The sequence below is a fragment of the Xenia sp. Carnegie-2017 genome, unplaced genomic scaffold (genome assembly GCF_021976095.1).
Source record: "Xenia sp. Carnegie-2017 unplaced genomic scaffold, XeniaSp_v1 HiC_scaffold_13, whole genome shotgun sequence".
NCBI classification, from domain to species: domain Eukaryota; kingdom Metazoa; phylum Cnidaria; class Anthozoa; order Malacalcyonacea; family Xeniidae; genus Xenia; species Xenia sp. Carnegie-2017.
Window position 1 is genome coordinate 2,954,837 of NW_025813436.1, and position 15,623 is coordinate 2,970,459.

General features: G+C 37.0%; 2 protein-coding genes across 2 annotated transcripts; both read right to left on the reverse strand.

Annotated features, from left to right (window-relative positions):
* Positions 1-591: 591 nt before the first annotated feature.
* On the reverse strand, positions 592-1,800 carry LOC124456348. Its single transcript, XM_047006821.1, has one exon. The coding sequence runs from the start codon at positions 1,798-1,800 to the stop codon at positions 592-594; it is 1,209 nt and encodes a 402-aa protein (XP_046862777.1).
* A 567-nt stretch (positions 1,801-2,367) lies between these two features.
* LOC124456361 lies at positions 2,368-3,639 on the reverse strand. The gene has a single exon (XM_047006828.1). It carries the CDS (start codon positions 3,637-3,639, stop codon positions 2,368-2,370), a length of 1,272 nt encoding a protein of 423 aa, XP_046862784.1.
* Between the last annotated feature and the right edge of the window lie 11,984 nt (positions 3,640-15,623).

Consider the following 15,623-nt stretch of genomic DNA (forward strand, 5'->3'; position numbering starts at 1 on the left):
ATTAGGCGCTCGAATTGACCGCCCCACCACGGGGCACGACTTAGATTGAACTGCCATTTCACCTGATTCTTGCTGAGAAACTCGTTAAACCGTTCATCCCTCTGAGCCTCCCGTAACACTTTGCTGCTGCAACAAAAGTCTTCGCATTATCAGAGTATACCTTGTTCGGTCTTCCCTTCCTAGCTATGAACTGTTTGAAACTTTCCATAAAGCGTTGGGTATCCAAACTCGGCATCAACTCGAGATACACAGCTCGCGTTAGGCTGCTGGCATAAAGTAAGACATAAGCTTTTACCTGTTCCCTTTTCTTCATTTTGTATTTAAGTGGTCCGGCGAAATGAACACAACAACTTCGAACGGGCGACTTCCTTCAGTTCGATCTTGGGGTAAAAATCCAGGCGGTGGTTGCTGCACTGCTTTCGCTTGGAAACGACGACAGCCATAGCACGCTTTGATTATTCTATGTGTTAATTGCTTTAGTCGAGGTACCCAATACCGCTCCCGAACTCGAGCCATGGTCATCCCAACTCCCCCGTAGAGAGTTTGAAGATGGGCGTCTTCCACAAGCTTGGTTGTGAATAGGTGTTTGTCTTATAGGTATACGGGATAATGCCCATGAATCCGCCCTTTGCATTCCATGATACCATCGTGATCCTCTTGAAGATTAAGTCGACCTTTGTCGTCTAAACAATCGCAACTTTGCTGCACTCTTCTCTCCCAGAATTTATACTGTCGTTCAATCTCATCAGTTGTTAATGGTCCAACTACTCGGCAGTTCACACGTCTGGTATTTGTGATAAACCTCTTTATCCAAGCACACACTCTCATAACTTTCCTCAGAGACGAAAACTTCTCGAGGATGCAATCAAAACAATCCGAGTTGTCCATTTGTACGCCCAGTACTGTTTTTATGACCTTTGCTTCCTTCTCACTCTCTTTGGTCGATTGAGATACAATGTCTTGTGGCCACTCATTGATGTTTTGGAGCCAGTGTAGTCCATTCAGCCACAACTTGTTTTCTTTCACCGTGCCACCTCGACTTCCCACATCAGCAGGATTTCGATCGCTTGGTACATATCGCCATTCGATACCCTGTTTGGACTGGATCTTTTGGACTCTGTTGGCCACAAACTGTTTGTATTCTCCTCCTCCTTTGATCCAGTGCAGTGCCACAGCACTGTCGAGTCGGGCATACGTTCCTTCCACTGGGAATTCACTTAGGACCTTCCGCACATTGTCCACAATGTTACAAGCCATGTGCGCTGAGACCAACTCCAACCTGGGGATTGTTATTCCTTGTTTGGCTAATCTGGCCTTTGCTGTTATGATGCCTTGTGTTGAACCAGCGGATTGCTTGACAACAGCATAAACAACTGCTGCCACTCCTTTCCCGCTCGCGTCTCCAAACGCATGCAGCGATATTGAGTCGATCTCTTCTTGGAAGGTGGGGATTGAACGAGGTACAGCAATATTGTTTGGCAACTGTTTTTCCCAGTTCGTCCATTTAGTCCTTTGTTCGTCGGATAATGGTACATCCCACGGTAATTTCATCTCACACACTTCACGATATATTAATTTTCCCTGCAACGTTCTTGGCGACAGTAGCCCTAGTGGATCGTAGATCTGAGCCAGTTTGCTTAAAATTCCTCGTTTTGTTGTAGTAGCTACAGTTGAAGGAACTATGACCTTTATCTCGTCCTTATTCTTTGACCAACCTAATCCCAGAATACTCGCTTCTTCCTCACTACGTGTTCTTAGTTGTTGCTTTGCAAAAGTTTCTTCATCGGTGATGCAATTCATGTCTTCTAAGTTCTAACTCCTTCTTATTCGAGTGCCATTTGTGCAGAGTAAACGTCGCATCGTTAAAGATTTCTATTGCTTCTTTCTTCAACTCGTGCGCTTTTGCTACCGTTGTCGTTCCACTTACTAGATCATCTACATATAGGCTTTTGCGCAATTCAGTTACCACTTCTGGTCTGCGGTTTTCCCAACTGGTGATGTTGGTCAATCGCTAAGGAGAAACGGCGATGACGTTAACCCGAACAACGCTCTTGTAAACCTCAGTGTTTCAATTTCACGAGTTGCATCTGGGCTCCAGTGGAATCGTAGTGCATCCCTGTCACCTTCCTTGATTCGAACTTGCAGGAACGCTTGTTTAATATCTCCTGACAGTGCAACAAGATGAAATCTCATTCTTACTAAAATGTTCCAAAGATTGTTCTGGAGTGGAGGTCCTGGGTTTAAACACTGGTTCAGACTTGGAGCTTCATTATTGGCTTTGGCAGAGGCATCGTACACGATTCGAACCTTTGTGGTTTCTGCTCTTTCTCTGACCACTGGCTTATGCGGAATATAGAATTCAACACCTCAGGCTTCATGTTTAGCAGCTTCAACGATCCCTCCGACTTTCTGCTGCTCAATGATTTCAGAATAAGAATTAGTCAACCCCTTCTGATGCAATCTGCGTTGAAGGTTTGCTAGTCTTCGTAAACTTCCTTTATAATTACTTTGTAGTTGTGGGTGATTACCCTTCCATGGAAGGCCGGTTTCATACCACCCTTCTTCACTTCGCACAAGCTGCTCTTGAAACTCAGCATAAACTTCATGTTGATCATTTTTAGGTTTGTCAGCCAAACCCAGGACATCTAACCGACACAATTCTTCGTAGTCGCTTTGGCTTGTTTGTGAAAGAAACATAACAGCGTAGTCTAGTTCTTTGCCTTGTGCCAATATAGTCCAGCCAAACTTAGTTTTTTCAGCAACAGGTTCTCCCACCTTTCCAACGCGGGGTTTCTCAGACGTCTTGATGCGCATATAGTCTGTAGCTCCCAGGATTAAATGCACAGGGAGTTTTGGTTTTTGATCATCGTCTTCTATCTTCACACCTGCTAAATGTGAATAAGACCTTACTAATGCCTTATAAATTGGGTTGTCCACAAACAGTAGTTCTCCCTTATTTACTTTGGTTATGTTCACGTCCATTTGAAATTCCCCTTTGACATCCTTTACACGTATGGTTGACAGTTCCATTTCCTTGGTAACTGAGGTGAGCATCATTTCGACACGTCGTGTTTCCTTTCTATAAGATCGCTTTGGAAGTAAGTCTAACAAGGCTGCCGATACATAAGAATTACCAGAGCCTGTATCTAGAAGCGCACGACACTTTATTCCTTCTACACTCACCACAACGGTTGGATATACGGCTGGCCCATCACCTGCCGTTAAAAGCTGATCTTTCTTTGTGCATATTGACGAATGATGTTTACCATTGCACTTTGAACACCTATGAGAACTCTTACAGTCAGCTGTGCGATGTTTTGTCCCCGTGCAATTGAAGCAAAGTTTTTTCTCAGCTAATAATTTCTTCCGCTTATCGATGTCGGTTACAACCGTGCAATCAACAGCGCTGTGATTTTCAGCATTACAATAAACACACCTTCGCTTACGTCGCTCACTGCCTGCTACAAGTAAAGGTTTCCGAGTTTTCTTAGAACTTCCACTCTCTTCGGCTGGATTGATGTCTCTCCACTTCTTCAGTTCTGAAATAAGATTTGTTAGATTCCAATCTTGCCAACCTTCGTTACCTCGCACAAGACCAGCTTTAATTCCCTTCAGTTTTTTTAATATGTTCCTTGTCATACCACTACTTTGTCCAACTTCCCGAGTGTTTCTAATGCTTGCGTGTTATATAGGAGAGTCTTATAAAATTCTTTCACTTTAGCAGGGTTCCCGTCCAAAATTGTTGGCAGTCCCATGATGTTTTGAACATGTGTGTTAACGATCTCACTGGTTTTCCCATATTCACTTTCGAGTACATTCTTTGCTCTTTGATATCCTTCTGTTGTAAAAGGTAATCCTTCGATTTCGAATCTTCGGTACGTCAGATTTATCTACCTCTGCTTGAAACGTGTTCCAAAACGGAAGCCAGTTTGCATAATTCCCGTCAAATTTTGTTACAGGAAGTTTAATGGTCAGGTGTAAAAAGACAACGTACCTGAATCCGCTCTCAAGAGTGAAAATTTTCGTATCCGCAAACAATTTGGAATTTGGATGCGTGTGGACCATTGAGTTCTATAAGACCTGGAGGGGAAACGTCAACAAAATTACTATAAATTATTATCACGCGGCCGCGTGGTCAAAAACATGGCGGATTTTGGTTGTCAAAGTCAGCGGAAAGACGCGGGCTCATAAAATAAAATTTTTTTCGCCCACCCGGATTTGACAACCACAATTGCGATTATATAAAATATCAATGCCAAGCACAAAAACTTTTAGAAATTTTATCTTTAAAACATGCTGCAAACTTGTTTGGTAGACGGATGCTGAAGTAATGTCAGAAAATGAAACATTTCATGACACCGGTAAGCAACGTAAGATTGTTTACCATTTAAAGTGTTCAGTGTTTTGTTTTAAGTCAATACTTGAAGTGTGATGGCATATATTTTGTGAATGTTTTTACTCCTAAGTTATAATTTAAGTTATGTTTATCCAGTCTTATTTTTTCTTTACTTAATCGCTTGCTAGACGATGCAAAGCAACCAATTCTTATCGAGATATGCATATCTTAAAACTCCTTGTTTCAACTGAGTTTACCTTCAAGAAATGGAGGGTGTTTTCATGATATTTTTCTGAAAATATGAAGCAAATATTATGAACAGAGCTGTATTAAAATCAAATGCAGTGCAGGATTAATTAATGAACTCTTTGGTACATGTCGTACAATAAAAAATACCTTTCTTAAACAGCTATCCTGGACAATTTGATAGATTATGGACAATCATAATGATGGTGTGTAAAGGTTTGCTTTATGCTAAAAGTTTTATAAATGCCATCTGGTGTTTCTGTAAATGAATTGTTTGTTATAGTAAACAGGTTAGTACATCAAAACCAAGATAAAAACTACTTTGTTCAATAATGTGCCAAATTATGCTCCTACCTTGAAATATTTGCTCGAGAAAAGCTTATGATGACATGCATGAAACATTAAATATACTACTGCATCATCTGACAAAATCCATATGTTTTTCAATTCCAGGTGATTAAAAATTCACATAAGATGCATTGGTTGCAATGAAGTTGAATGTGGAAGAAGCAAAAATTGATGGCAAAGAACTATTTATGTTTTTTGAAGAATTACGATATCATTTGAAAAAATAAGAGTAGCATAAGCGACATCTGTCTTCAACATGAGACTTTTCCAATTATGTATAGTTTCTTTGTACAAAATACTATTTTAGATAAACTTGATTTTTAAGTCATTCACTGATGTTTTTACCAAAAGATGAAAAGAAAAATTCAAAGGCATAATGTAGTATCGGTAATAGTAATTTGTAAGGACACAAGAGAAAAGTAGTAGAAGAAGGTTAGCATTTTGGAGAATTAATAAGTTCTTCTTGACATACATTACACAAGGCCATAATATTATAAATAATGGCTGTACAATAATAATTATACAACATGCTAAATATATTCACCTACATTTTAATTATTTAAACAGATTTGCCTTCATGCAGCAATAAGAAAAGTGTTATGTCAGAGAAACCAATGCACTTTCATTTAAGAAATAGTATTTTCAATGGGAAATTAATGTAGTTCTGTTCAGTAGTAGATCCATGGTTGTCAATGACAATCCAAATTCTAGTATCTTCACTCAAAACAGAACCAGCAACATGATTATAGTATTTCTGAATTTCGTTCGTTTGCTCTTCTAGTTCAAGATATTTTCTTCATAAGTTCTCAGTAGATTTATCAGAATATCATTATACCTTATAAGACACCCAGAACCAATCCTACCAAAAAAAAACTCAAAAAAATTACATACCTACTTATAATATATTTCCAGTCGACTTAAGTCGTAGGGCTAAGCTAACTTTTTAACTAAGATTTACCCATCTATTTAAGAAAGACAGTTGCACCAAGCTGTTAACAAACAGTCAAAAACACAAGCAATGCGCATGGGATTATGCATTAAAGCTTAACGACACATTGACAGTGTAAAGAATGCCGTTTGATATTTATTTCTAATATACCTAAAGCATTACTTGACAAAATATACGTTATTTTACAGTAGATTTACCTCATTTAAATGTGTGTGTCTATTTCACAAAAACCTGAAGCATTATTTTCAATATTTTATGCTTACGGTATCGTGGTTGTTTTCGCTGGTTGTCATTAATACAAGCAGGAATAAAGATCCGGATTCAGGAGGGAGCGAATGTTAAAAATTTTTCTCAAAGTGGAAGTTTTGACAACCAAAATCCGCCATTACCGCCATGTTTTTGACCACGGGGTCCAGGCCCCTTTGCCCCTCCAGGTCTTATAGAGCTCAATGGTGTGGACGGTAAATTCGGATATTTTTGACCAAGATTGCCTAGCAACTATCATAGCGTGTTTAAAATGTCATCAAATTTGCTGCGAATCGATTCCAATCGACTTTCTACATAGCGTTGGATGTTTTGAATTCTAATGTGACTTTCAGAAAGAGTTCAACCTCATCATCAGTCCAAATGAAGGAGTCCGTCTTGCTCTTCTCATTTTATTTCGATTTCTGTCCAAATTATGACATGTATATTCAAACCAAGCCGAACAAAAATTGCACACACCGACCGAATTCCAAATTGCTAACCAATTTCCCGCAAATTTGCAACAATTTCAAAATATGGGAGGGAAACGGACAGCGCGAAGTCTTGGGAACTATAGTAAATCCGGATAATATCAAGCTACGCGTGAATGCAAAATCATTTTTATGGGCAACCTGATCCGCAACAAAAAGTTTACGCATAGAAATAAATCCGGATACGTGTGGATGGGGCCTGATTCAGTCATTAACATTATTTGTATTTTGCGCCTTTCTTATTACTAGTTGAAATCATACTCCTATTCGCACGAAATTTTTCGCTTCGAAAATTATCGCTTCGCGCGAAAAAATTCGCAAAGTAGAAATCCGGCTTAAGAGTTTCCAAATGCGCCTATACTTGGCTAGATGTCCGAGTGCGAATTCCATTTACTCAAGCCATTGTGCGCAGCCACCCATTTACTATATACATCTCCCCCTGTCTCAAAAAAGATGTATATTGTTTTCAGTGGACGAATTTTTTTCTGTTGTTGACAATAACTTGTTGGGGCAATTGAGCTTTTTATTTTAATATAATATTTTCCGAGCTCCGAAGGATTCATTTTTCTTTTTCATTTTTTTTATGAAATTATAAAAGGATTGAAACTTGAACAGAGTCTTAACTATTCACATTGACTGAATTATGCAATGAATAATCTGTGATGAACGATGGCAATGATAATGTTCACAATTATTTACTTAATTGACGACGATTTTTGATTGCGGAGTATGTATTGAATTGATTGATTGATTAATAACAGTTTTATGTTCGTAGTTTGAATACCACTAAACCTAAACTCTAAATAATGTTATTAAGCAATTACTTATTATTATTATATGGCAAGCATCACTTAACCAAAAATGTCGCTTTGATTGGCTCAGAAACATTTTGCCGGTCCAATATTTTCCCGTATAATCGACCACGGTCCAAAACGCGTAATTTTACAGTCAAATGTAAATAAACTTCGTAAAGCAAACAGCAAAAAGCAATAAAAAAACGAAACAAAATACAAATTGCAAATGTGAGACGAAGGAAAAACACTCGGAAAGCAATTTATCTATCCAGACGATAAATTTGAAACGATTTCTTTTTTACTAAGGAAAACTAGTGAAAGGCAACTCGTACAAAACAGCAAAGACGAGAAAGAAAGCAAGCATCCTTTCAGGTCAAATAATGCCATATAATAAACCTTTTAATAACTGCGCTTTCTCGGTCTTTACTGAGAAGTATCGGACCTCTGTCTTTTTGTACAAACCTCGCCCTACGCGCTCGGTCTTTGCAAAAAGACCGTGGTCCGATATTTCTCGGTAAAGACCTCTAGCTCGGTTATTAAAGGCTTATTAAAATGGTGCATTCATTCTGCCTTATAATTCTGCTCTATCTTTGTTGATATTGGGCACTCTATTGCTTTTGTAAAGTGTGTAGCATAATGAAGAATATAAGCTTGATGATTTGTAATTCAGGCATGTTTTTTAGACTAGGAATTTCTGTGGATTGAAATTGTCAATTTTATGCAGCTTTCAAGCCTTTGACATAGTGCTTTGAGGCTTTGAACTAAGAATTATAAGATTTATTTCCTATGGTTATTGTTTGTTTATAGTATGAAGCATCTGATTGATTGTTTGATGAATTGATTATAACATGATTGAACATACACACTATGTATACAAATTGAATTCATTGAAATTGGTTCAATACAGAACAACCATCAAGATATATTACAATAAAAATCTTTAGTACAGCTAAAGTTTGATTAGAAACTCTTAAAAATTTTATTGCATTTCTGGTTGTATGCTTTAGCCGTCTTCATGTGTACCTAAAAGTCGAGAGTCGAGAGTAGAGAGTAAAAGTCGAGAGTCGAGAGTAGAGACTAAAGTTCGAGAGTCGAGAGTAAAAGTCGAGAGTCGAGAGTAAAAGTCGAGAGTCGAGAGTCGAGAGTAAAAGTCGAGAGTCGAGAGTAAATGACGAGAGTCAAAAATAAAAAGTCGAGAGTCAAAAATAAAAGTCGAGAGTCGAAAATAAAATATCAAGAGTACAAAATAATATAGTGGAAATGATAAATAAAGCCCTTTCTAATGCATACTCCGTATTATACATAGATTTAAAAACATACGTTTGTTGTACACCAGTGTAATTTTAAGCCTGCTTTCCACTAGCCACGTATCGTAACGTTTCGTAGCAAAACGTAACATGGTGCATGCGTGCTTATGAATTTGATGGTCAATAGGTATACTTATATGTATAACAACTTGTATTGTATAAAGCACGCTTGTGCAATCCGTGCTTTATACAATACAGAAAATCGGCAAATGTCGTCGGACATTTTCACGCAAAGTGTTCATGCAATGTTGAAAAATCTACATATAGGTAAGAGAGGGGAAGAAGCTTTTCCTGTTTTCATTTATTTGTAGTAGTTGTGGTCCAGCAAAATTTGATGAAATTGACATGTTGCCAAACGCTATGATTTTAACAATTCTATAAACTTTTTCCTTCCTTTAATATCGTACAATTATCAATGGCTTGTTTGATATATAAAAAGCACGGCAAATTAAATAATTTCAAACAATCACGAAGGCTTGACTCTTCTGACTCTTCTTTGTAAACAAGCATGACCACATGTTAGAGTTATATCGGGGACTAAATCCAGTATATGTTTTCGAACGGCGTGCTCGGATGTCGTAGCGTAATTTTTATATGTACGCGACCCGTGTATAGATATTCGCGCGACGCGTGTTGCATGTCATATTCGGCGAGTATGGTTTGCCGTGGTTTGCATGTTATAGCGATGACGCCTGCAGTGAATATGGTCAGCGTCTTGTTATTGGTGTCGCACATTACGTTAATAAACTTGTTATGAAATGTAAATGCACATGGATAAACAATGGCGGAGAAAGATCCAAAGGATACGGTTAAAGAAGTTGTTTCAATTTTGAAAACGGCCCTCGAACAATTGCAAGACAATAGCGCAAGTTTGAATTTGCACCCTGAAGCTAACTCCGTTATACCACAGTCTCAACAACCAAAAGAAAGTCTGCCACATCAACGTTCATTCAGTGATGCTGTTAGAAGGGATTTTAGGTATTCCGTAATAATAATTTTAAAAATGTGCGTCAATAATGTCATAGAGTATCGAACGGTAATGAAAAGGTTTAATCACATGTTGCTAGTCTAGACGTGGTCGTGCACAAAATATTACACGTTGAATGTAACTATGTAAATTTTAAAAGAATTTCCCCAATTCTGTTAATAGTATTTTAGTTGTATGGCTCTCTCCCATGGTTGTATTTTAACAGCAAAATGTTTACCTCCCTAAAAAATAATTATCAGTTATTTTATTTTTCAGCTTATCGTTTCCAAGTATTGGAGGTGGTGGAAAGAAAATTCCTCTTACAAATTCCACGCGTGAAACAAAGAGGGCTAAAGTGATGTTCCAACCCAGAAAATCTTGGACCCATGATTTCTGCTTGTTATCAGAGCCAAATTGTTATGTTACTCCATCTGTTCAGAAGCTGGCAAAACTCAAAGAAGCAGGATTAGGTATGAAGCACATTGTTTTCCCTGATAAGAAAGCAGTATTTCTAAAAATGAAGCAGGTTCTTCAAACAGAATACCCAAAGCTCACCACTCAAGATGGTGTATTTGAATTTTTGCGAGCAGAAAGGTGGGGTAACCACAGACCATTGATTCTGATCCCGATACCCTCTGCAGGCTACAGCATCTCATATATTAAAGAAATGGTTGGCCCAGGAACTTTGATCTATATAAGACCAATGAAAACTGCCATATCATCAGAAAAACAAGCCGACACTAGCACATCTGATTCACCAACCACTGAATGTATTAAGTGTAACAATATTATACCTATTTCGAATCTTCGTCAGCATAGCTTAGTATGCAACACTTTTAATGCTGCTACAAATGTTAGTTGTGCTGATGATGGTTCATCCATGGCTAGTACCTCTAGCGGGGCAACAAGCAATGATATTTGCTCTAAGGAAGTGGTAACATTGTCTGATGATGATGCTGGTCCCTCAAGAGTAACCTGGTCAACACAACTAAAACAGATATTCCCGGAAGTCAAGCAAGAGGATTTAGAGGATGCTGCTCTACTCTCATCATCATTGGAGTTTTGACTGAAATATAAGAAAGAAGTGCATAATAACAGTTTAAAATTACAGCAGCATCACATTTTCCATATTTGAAGTTTCCCACTAAATTTTCTCAAGGCCTAAAAGAAGTAACTGTTTCTTCCTTCGTAGGCCAAATATGTTGATAATTTGATTAATATTATTGTCTATCACAGTGTTTGCATAATCTCTCTCAATGTTAATCAGTGCAATATTGTTAAGACGCTCTTAAGTCAACGTGTTGCTCAGAGCGCTAAATGACCTCTCTTCTGAACATGATGTAGTTGGGATGATTGCAAGAATCAACATCACTTTTGAAAACTCAGAAAGCATGTCAAATACATCGCTCTCTTTCATCATCTCAAGTATCTTTGACGCTTTCGTAGCTTCTGAGAATTCGTGCTCTTGACGAAAACATGCAAACATTTTTTCCTCAACTTTCAGAATCTCTTTGTAAATTTCATAAAATTTCGCTACAGTGGAAAAGCTCGTTTCCATTGGAGTTTTATTTTGGAAGACGTCTCCAAGAGCATACAATATTTCCTGATCATTCTTCCTAAATCTGTATTCAAGCTCAGAGAGTACCTTGTCAATGGACTGGTAGTACGTATTATCTGGATTGTGGGATTCCGGATTACCTGAATATGACCTTCTGCTGACTCACTCAAAAGGTCTTGTAGGCGTCACAAAGGTTTTTGCCGTGGTGATCTGGCTTCTCTAAACTCAAAGGGAGAATTAACCAGCCAAGTTTTCATCTTTAATCTCATCAATGATGCCATCTGCCACACTAAGCCAAACTGCCACTCACTCCTGAATGGTCGAAGTGTCTCCATGATCATGTTAGCGATTCTTCTTGTTGAAAGGACATCAACATTCTTTCCTTGTAGATACTGACACAAACTATGTGTGCTGCTGAGGATGACTTTCAGCACGCACAGTCCAATTACGAAATCCATATCACAAACAGCTATCAGTAGTTCTCTGCTATCTGAATAGGTCTTCGCATCATTGTCGAAAGACAATTTAAGAAGAGCTTTCACTACACATTCCATTTGGCCATAAACTGTTTTCACTGCTATCCATCGGCATGACCACCGGGTTACACTTAGTGACTTAAGCGTTTGTTTATAGCCTTCATTTTCTGATTCAATGTCACTAAAAAGGGAGGGCGCTTTAGGCTGGCTTCCAGAAAGTTGTAGAGAGCTTGGATGTTACCCAAAGCGCTCCACAAGGGTTCAATTTCTTTCACGGTATCCTGCAGAGCAAGGTTAGAAGGTGTTCATAGCAATAAACTTAGATGACACAACGTTCAAAAAATCTCTTATGAGAGAAAAATATATGATTTGAACTGTGCAATCACGGAAATGAAATATTGTTTCAAAGATTACAAAATTTGTTTGTTGTAAGAGAAATATTAGCACCTTTTTTAAGAGTTAACAATATTAAAGCTAATGGCTATCCAGGCTTTGGGTAACCGGAAAAGCAACATGGAAAAGCGCTAAACATTTATCACGCAATCATAATGCATGAAGTTCACCAGACTTGTCTTGAAATATTTCATCCAAGAAAATTTGTAACATATGCTAGAACACGAAATCACTTTAATTTAATGCACACGAAGTCGTGGACTAAGGGTGTACAACTATACATGGCAATTTTTACTGAGAGTTTGGGGGGGCGAACAGCACTTTCCCTTGCGATAGTAACTTCTAGTTTATATTAATATATTTCAATGTAGTCTGCTGTCTGCCGCCTTTCAATACCGAGATATACTATTTACCGAGCCGAGGACTGAAGCTCGGACTCGATCTCGGACTCGTGCTTGGATCCAATCTTGGACTAAAATTAATTTTATTTGAAGTAAGTACTTCATATTTCTCACGAACTTTGACAACAAATCATAATCATTTAACAGCAAACAATTTTTGATTTAAAATACTTCATTATATCAACTTAATTGTCTATCAATTAAACGCGTTTTCTGACGTAAATGAGAATGAGAAAAAGTCGTTTGGTTTAATCGACCGATGAATCAACTTGCATATGGAGCATAGATATAATAGTCATAGATTGCTGATGCATACATAATAGCTGGGGCCATCATGAGTGATCGAATATGGTGGCGTTAACAGGGCAAAAGATATAGTGTGTTTGCGCCAGTGAACTCTATTAGTGTATTAGAGTTCATTGGCTTGCACGTGGCGTCACAGCTTTTCTGTCCACCATTGGTGGGCAGTAAAGAACCAACGTGGCAGCTGTATTATTGCCTAGGTACAACTTTTTAACTGGTTTTCTTCAGGAATTTTTAGTGGTGAGGAATGAGAGACTACTTGTTGTGATCTTTGGGCACTGGTATGTTTTGTGAGAAGAGTATTTATAAGTGTTCTTGCTTATTTATCTCATAAATATCTTACTTTGTCCATGTGGGTTGACTTTGTATCATCCACAACGTACTTGAGCAAACTTAATATTCTTTAAAGCATCACGGACTCAAAATAACGTAAAATTCTAAAGCATTGAAATTTTGACACTACATAAACCACGATTTTTTATGAACTTGGTCAATGAAAAGAAAGGCCATTTCATAAAACAATATTTTGTCATTGTATCTTTTATGGAAACTGGAAGCCTGCACGCTAACAATAGCCACCAAATGTTTCTTGCACAAACTCAAACTTAAAATTGTATAGTATTGTGTGTTTTAATTTTCAAAATTCCATTAAAATGTATGATTGTATTTTAAATCTTGACTTAAATCAATCAAATAGTTACAAGTAATCAAATATTGTCTTGGTCAATATCTTCAAGCAGATATATACGCTCTCCCATGATCATAGTTATTTAAACTAATGTGAAATAACTCTAATGTATATCGCAAATACAAAAAAATTGTAAATTCTGGTAGTCATGAATTGTTTAGTCACAGAAATTAACAACTCATGGATATCGATACCAGAAAACAATCTGTGTACAAAGGTGGGAACAACTCATTCAAATTGCTTTACTATACATGGATCCTAGTGACAATGGTCCAAATAATCTCCGCTTTTTTTAAACCCAATGTTAACTACATGAGATGCTGTTGTCGAATTTTCATTGTGAGGTTCTCAGCCTTGGCCACCAAAACATTAATCTTCCAAAAAACCATTAAATAAAAATATTAAGTATTTGTATATAAGACCAAAGCATTAAAATTTCAGACTGTTTATTGCTGGATATTTAATAAGTGTTATTAATATGATAAAAAGTGAATACATGGCAACAAGGGAACCAATCTGCTCATGTATAATCTCATGCCAACAATTTCGTTGTTCCAACTCCAAGTTGTTCCTTGGTATTAAGCAAAATAAGACCAGAGATTTTCCTTGGACAATGTACAGACGTCTCAAAGGTAATTAAAAATAATTAGGTACATTTCTTTTGCCATGTGTCTACATAGCCGAGAAGATTAATATTGAAATGCTCGATATTCGATAACCCGTTAGTCAAAGCTTGCCGCTTCTTTACAAAATAATGATTTTGGTTATTTTGTTGTTTACTTTTGCGCCCCCCTGAGCTTAGGAGCCAAAGATTATGGTTAGCATTTCAACTTTGACATGGCTTCAACTGTAAAGTTTCACAAATTAGGTGCTACATTACTGAATTATGAATATGAAACATTGTTTATAAGCCTTTATTTATTTTTTTTATTGTAAATATGTTACTTTCAGTAATAAATAATAGCTCGGTCTTATTGTTTGACACTAAATACTTTTCAGTCACGATTTAAACGTTCATCATTTGTAGTATTTGTTTGATCATGCTATGTAAATATTTTTGTTCACCCATCTTAAAAACAATGCATTTTTTAGTAATAAGATAGTAGCACTCATTTCAAATTTACATAACACAGCCAAACTTGAGTTCCCTCTAATCATATTACATTTTACAAGGTAGTTTGGAAATATATTTTATCAAAAATGTTTTAATTAAGATATGGTTTTTTTAATTGCTTTTTTCTGCATTTTGCACATTTCCATTTCCCTTTTTTTTTACAGCCACTCTGGAAGATTGGCATTTGATGGATGATACCAAGCATCACATTGTGAACACTGAACATGTTCTTTCTTGTCATTGGGCATCCGAAAAACATAGTAGATTTCTACCTTGATTATTCTGCAGGTTAGATGGCGTAGAACTCGTCTTGCTGTTTTTGGGAATGGATTTATTTTTTTGGACTCCAAGCAATGAACAAAATGCTGGCGCAGACTTGCTTCATCATTTCGTAACATACCATCATTTTTATCAAGCAAAATAGCGATATCTTGCTCATGTATAGTTGTCACATTCTTCCGTTTTGTTACTGGCGAAAAACCATCTATGGACTACAGGACAGCCGTATTTTTTAGTAACTTGAGTGAGGAAACGTGGTTTGAGAAAATTGTAGTTGTGATCAACTCCATCCTAACAACAAGACAACATTTCTCTGAACTATTTATTTTTGCTATATATGTCATTGTGTGTACTCTTCGAAAATAGTTCCGATAACTTCGGTATAGATGATCGAGTTAGATTGTTTTCGTTTTCTTGTATTAAATTTCTATTAAATATATTTGATAATATTGCCTACTGTTATTTCGTTTTTCTTTAAAGCTTCTCTCCTTTTTTTTGCAGTGTTTTTGTCTGAACCATTTTGACAATCTAAAACTTTTACGCCAGTGATCTCAAAAGGGAGTGGTACTTTCACATATTTTGATAATGTACATCTTGAGAATTTGATGAAGCCATTTTCAACTTATAGATGTTCATCAAAATGTCTTTCTGATTATTTGTCTATCTTTATTTGTTTTGTTTCTCAACTGATATAATAAAGACGTAATTTGAAATTATTATGATCTTTGAG

Coding starts and splice junctions, on each gene's coding strand:
- LOC124456361 (XM_047006828.1), bottom strand. CDS start 3,639: ATGACAAGGAACATATTAAAAAAACTGAAGGGAATTAAAGCTGGTCTT.
- LOC124456348 (XM_047006821.1), bottom strand. CDS start 1,800: ATGAATTGCATCACCGATGAAGAAACTTTTGCAAAGCAACAACTAAGA.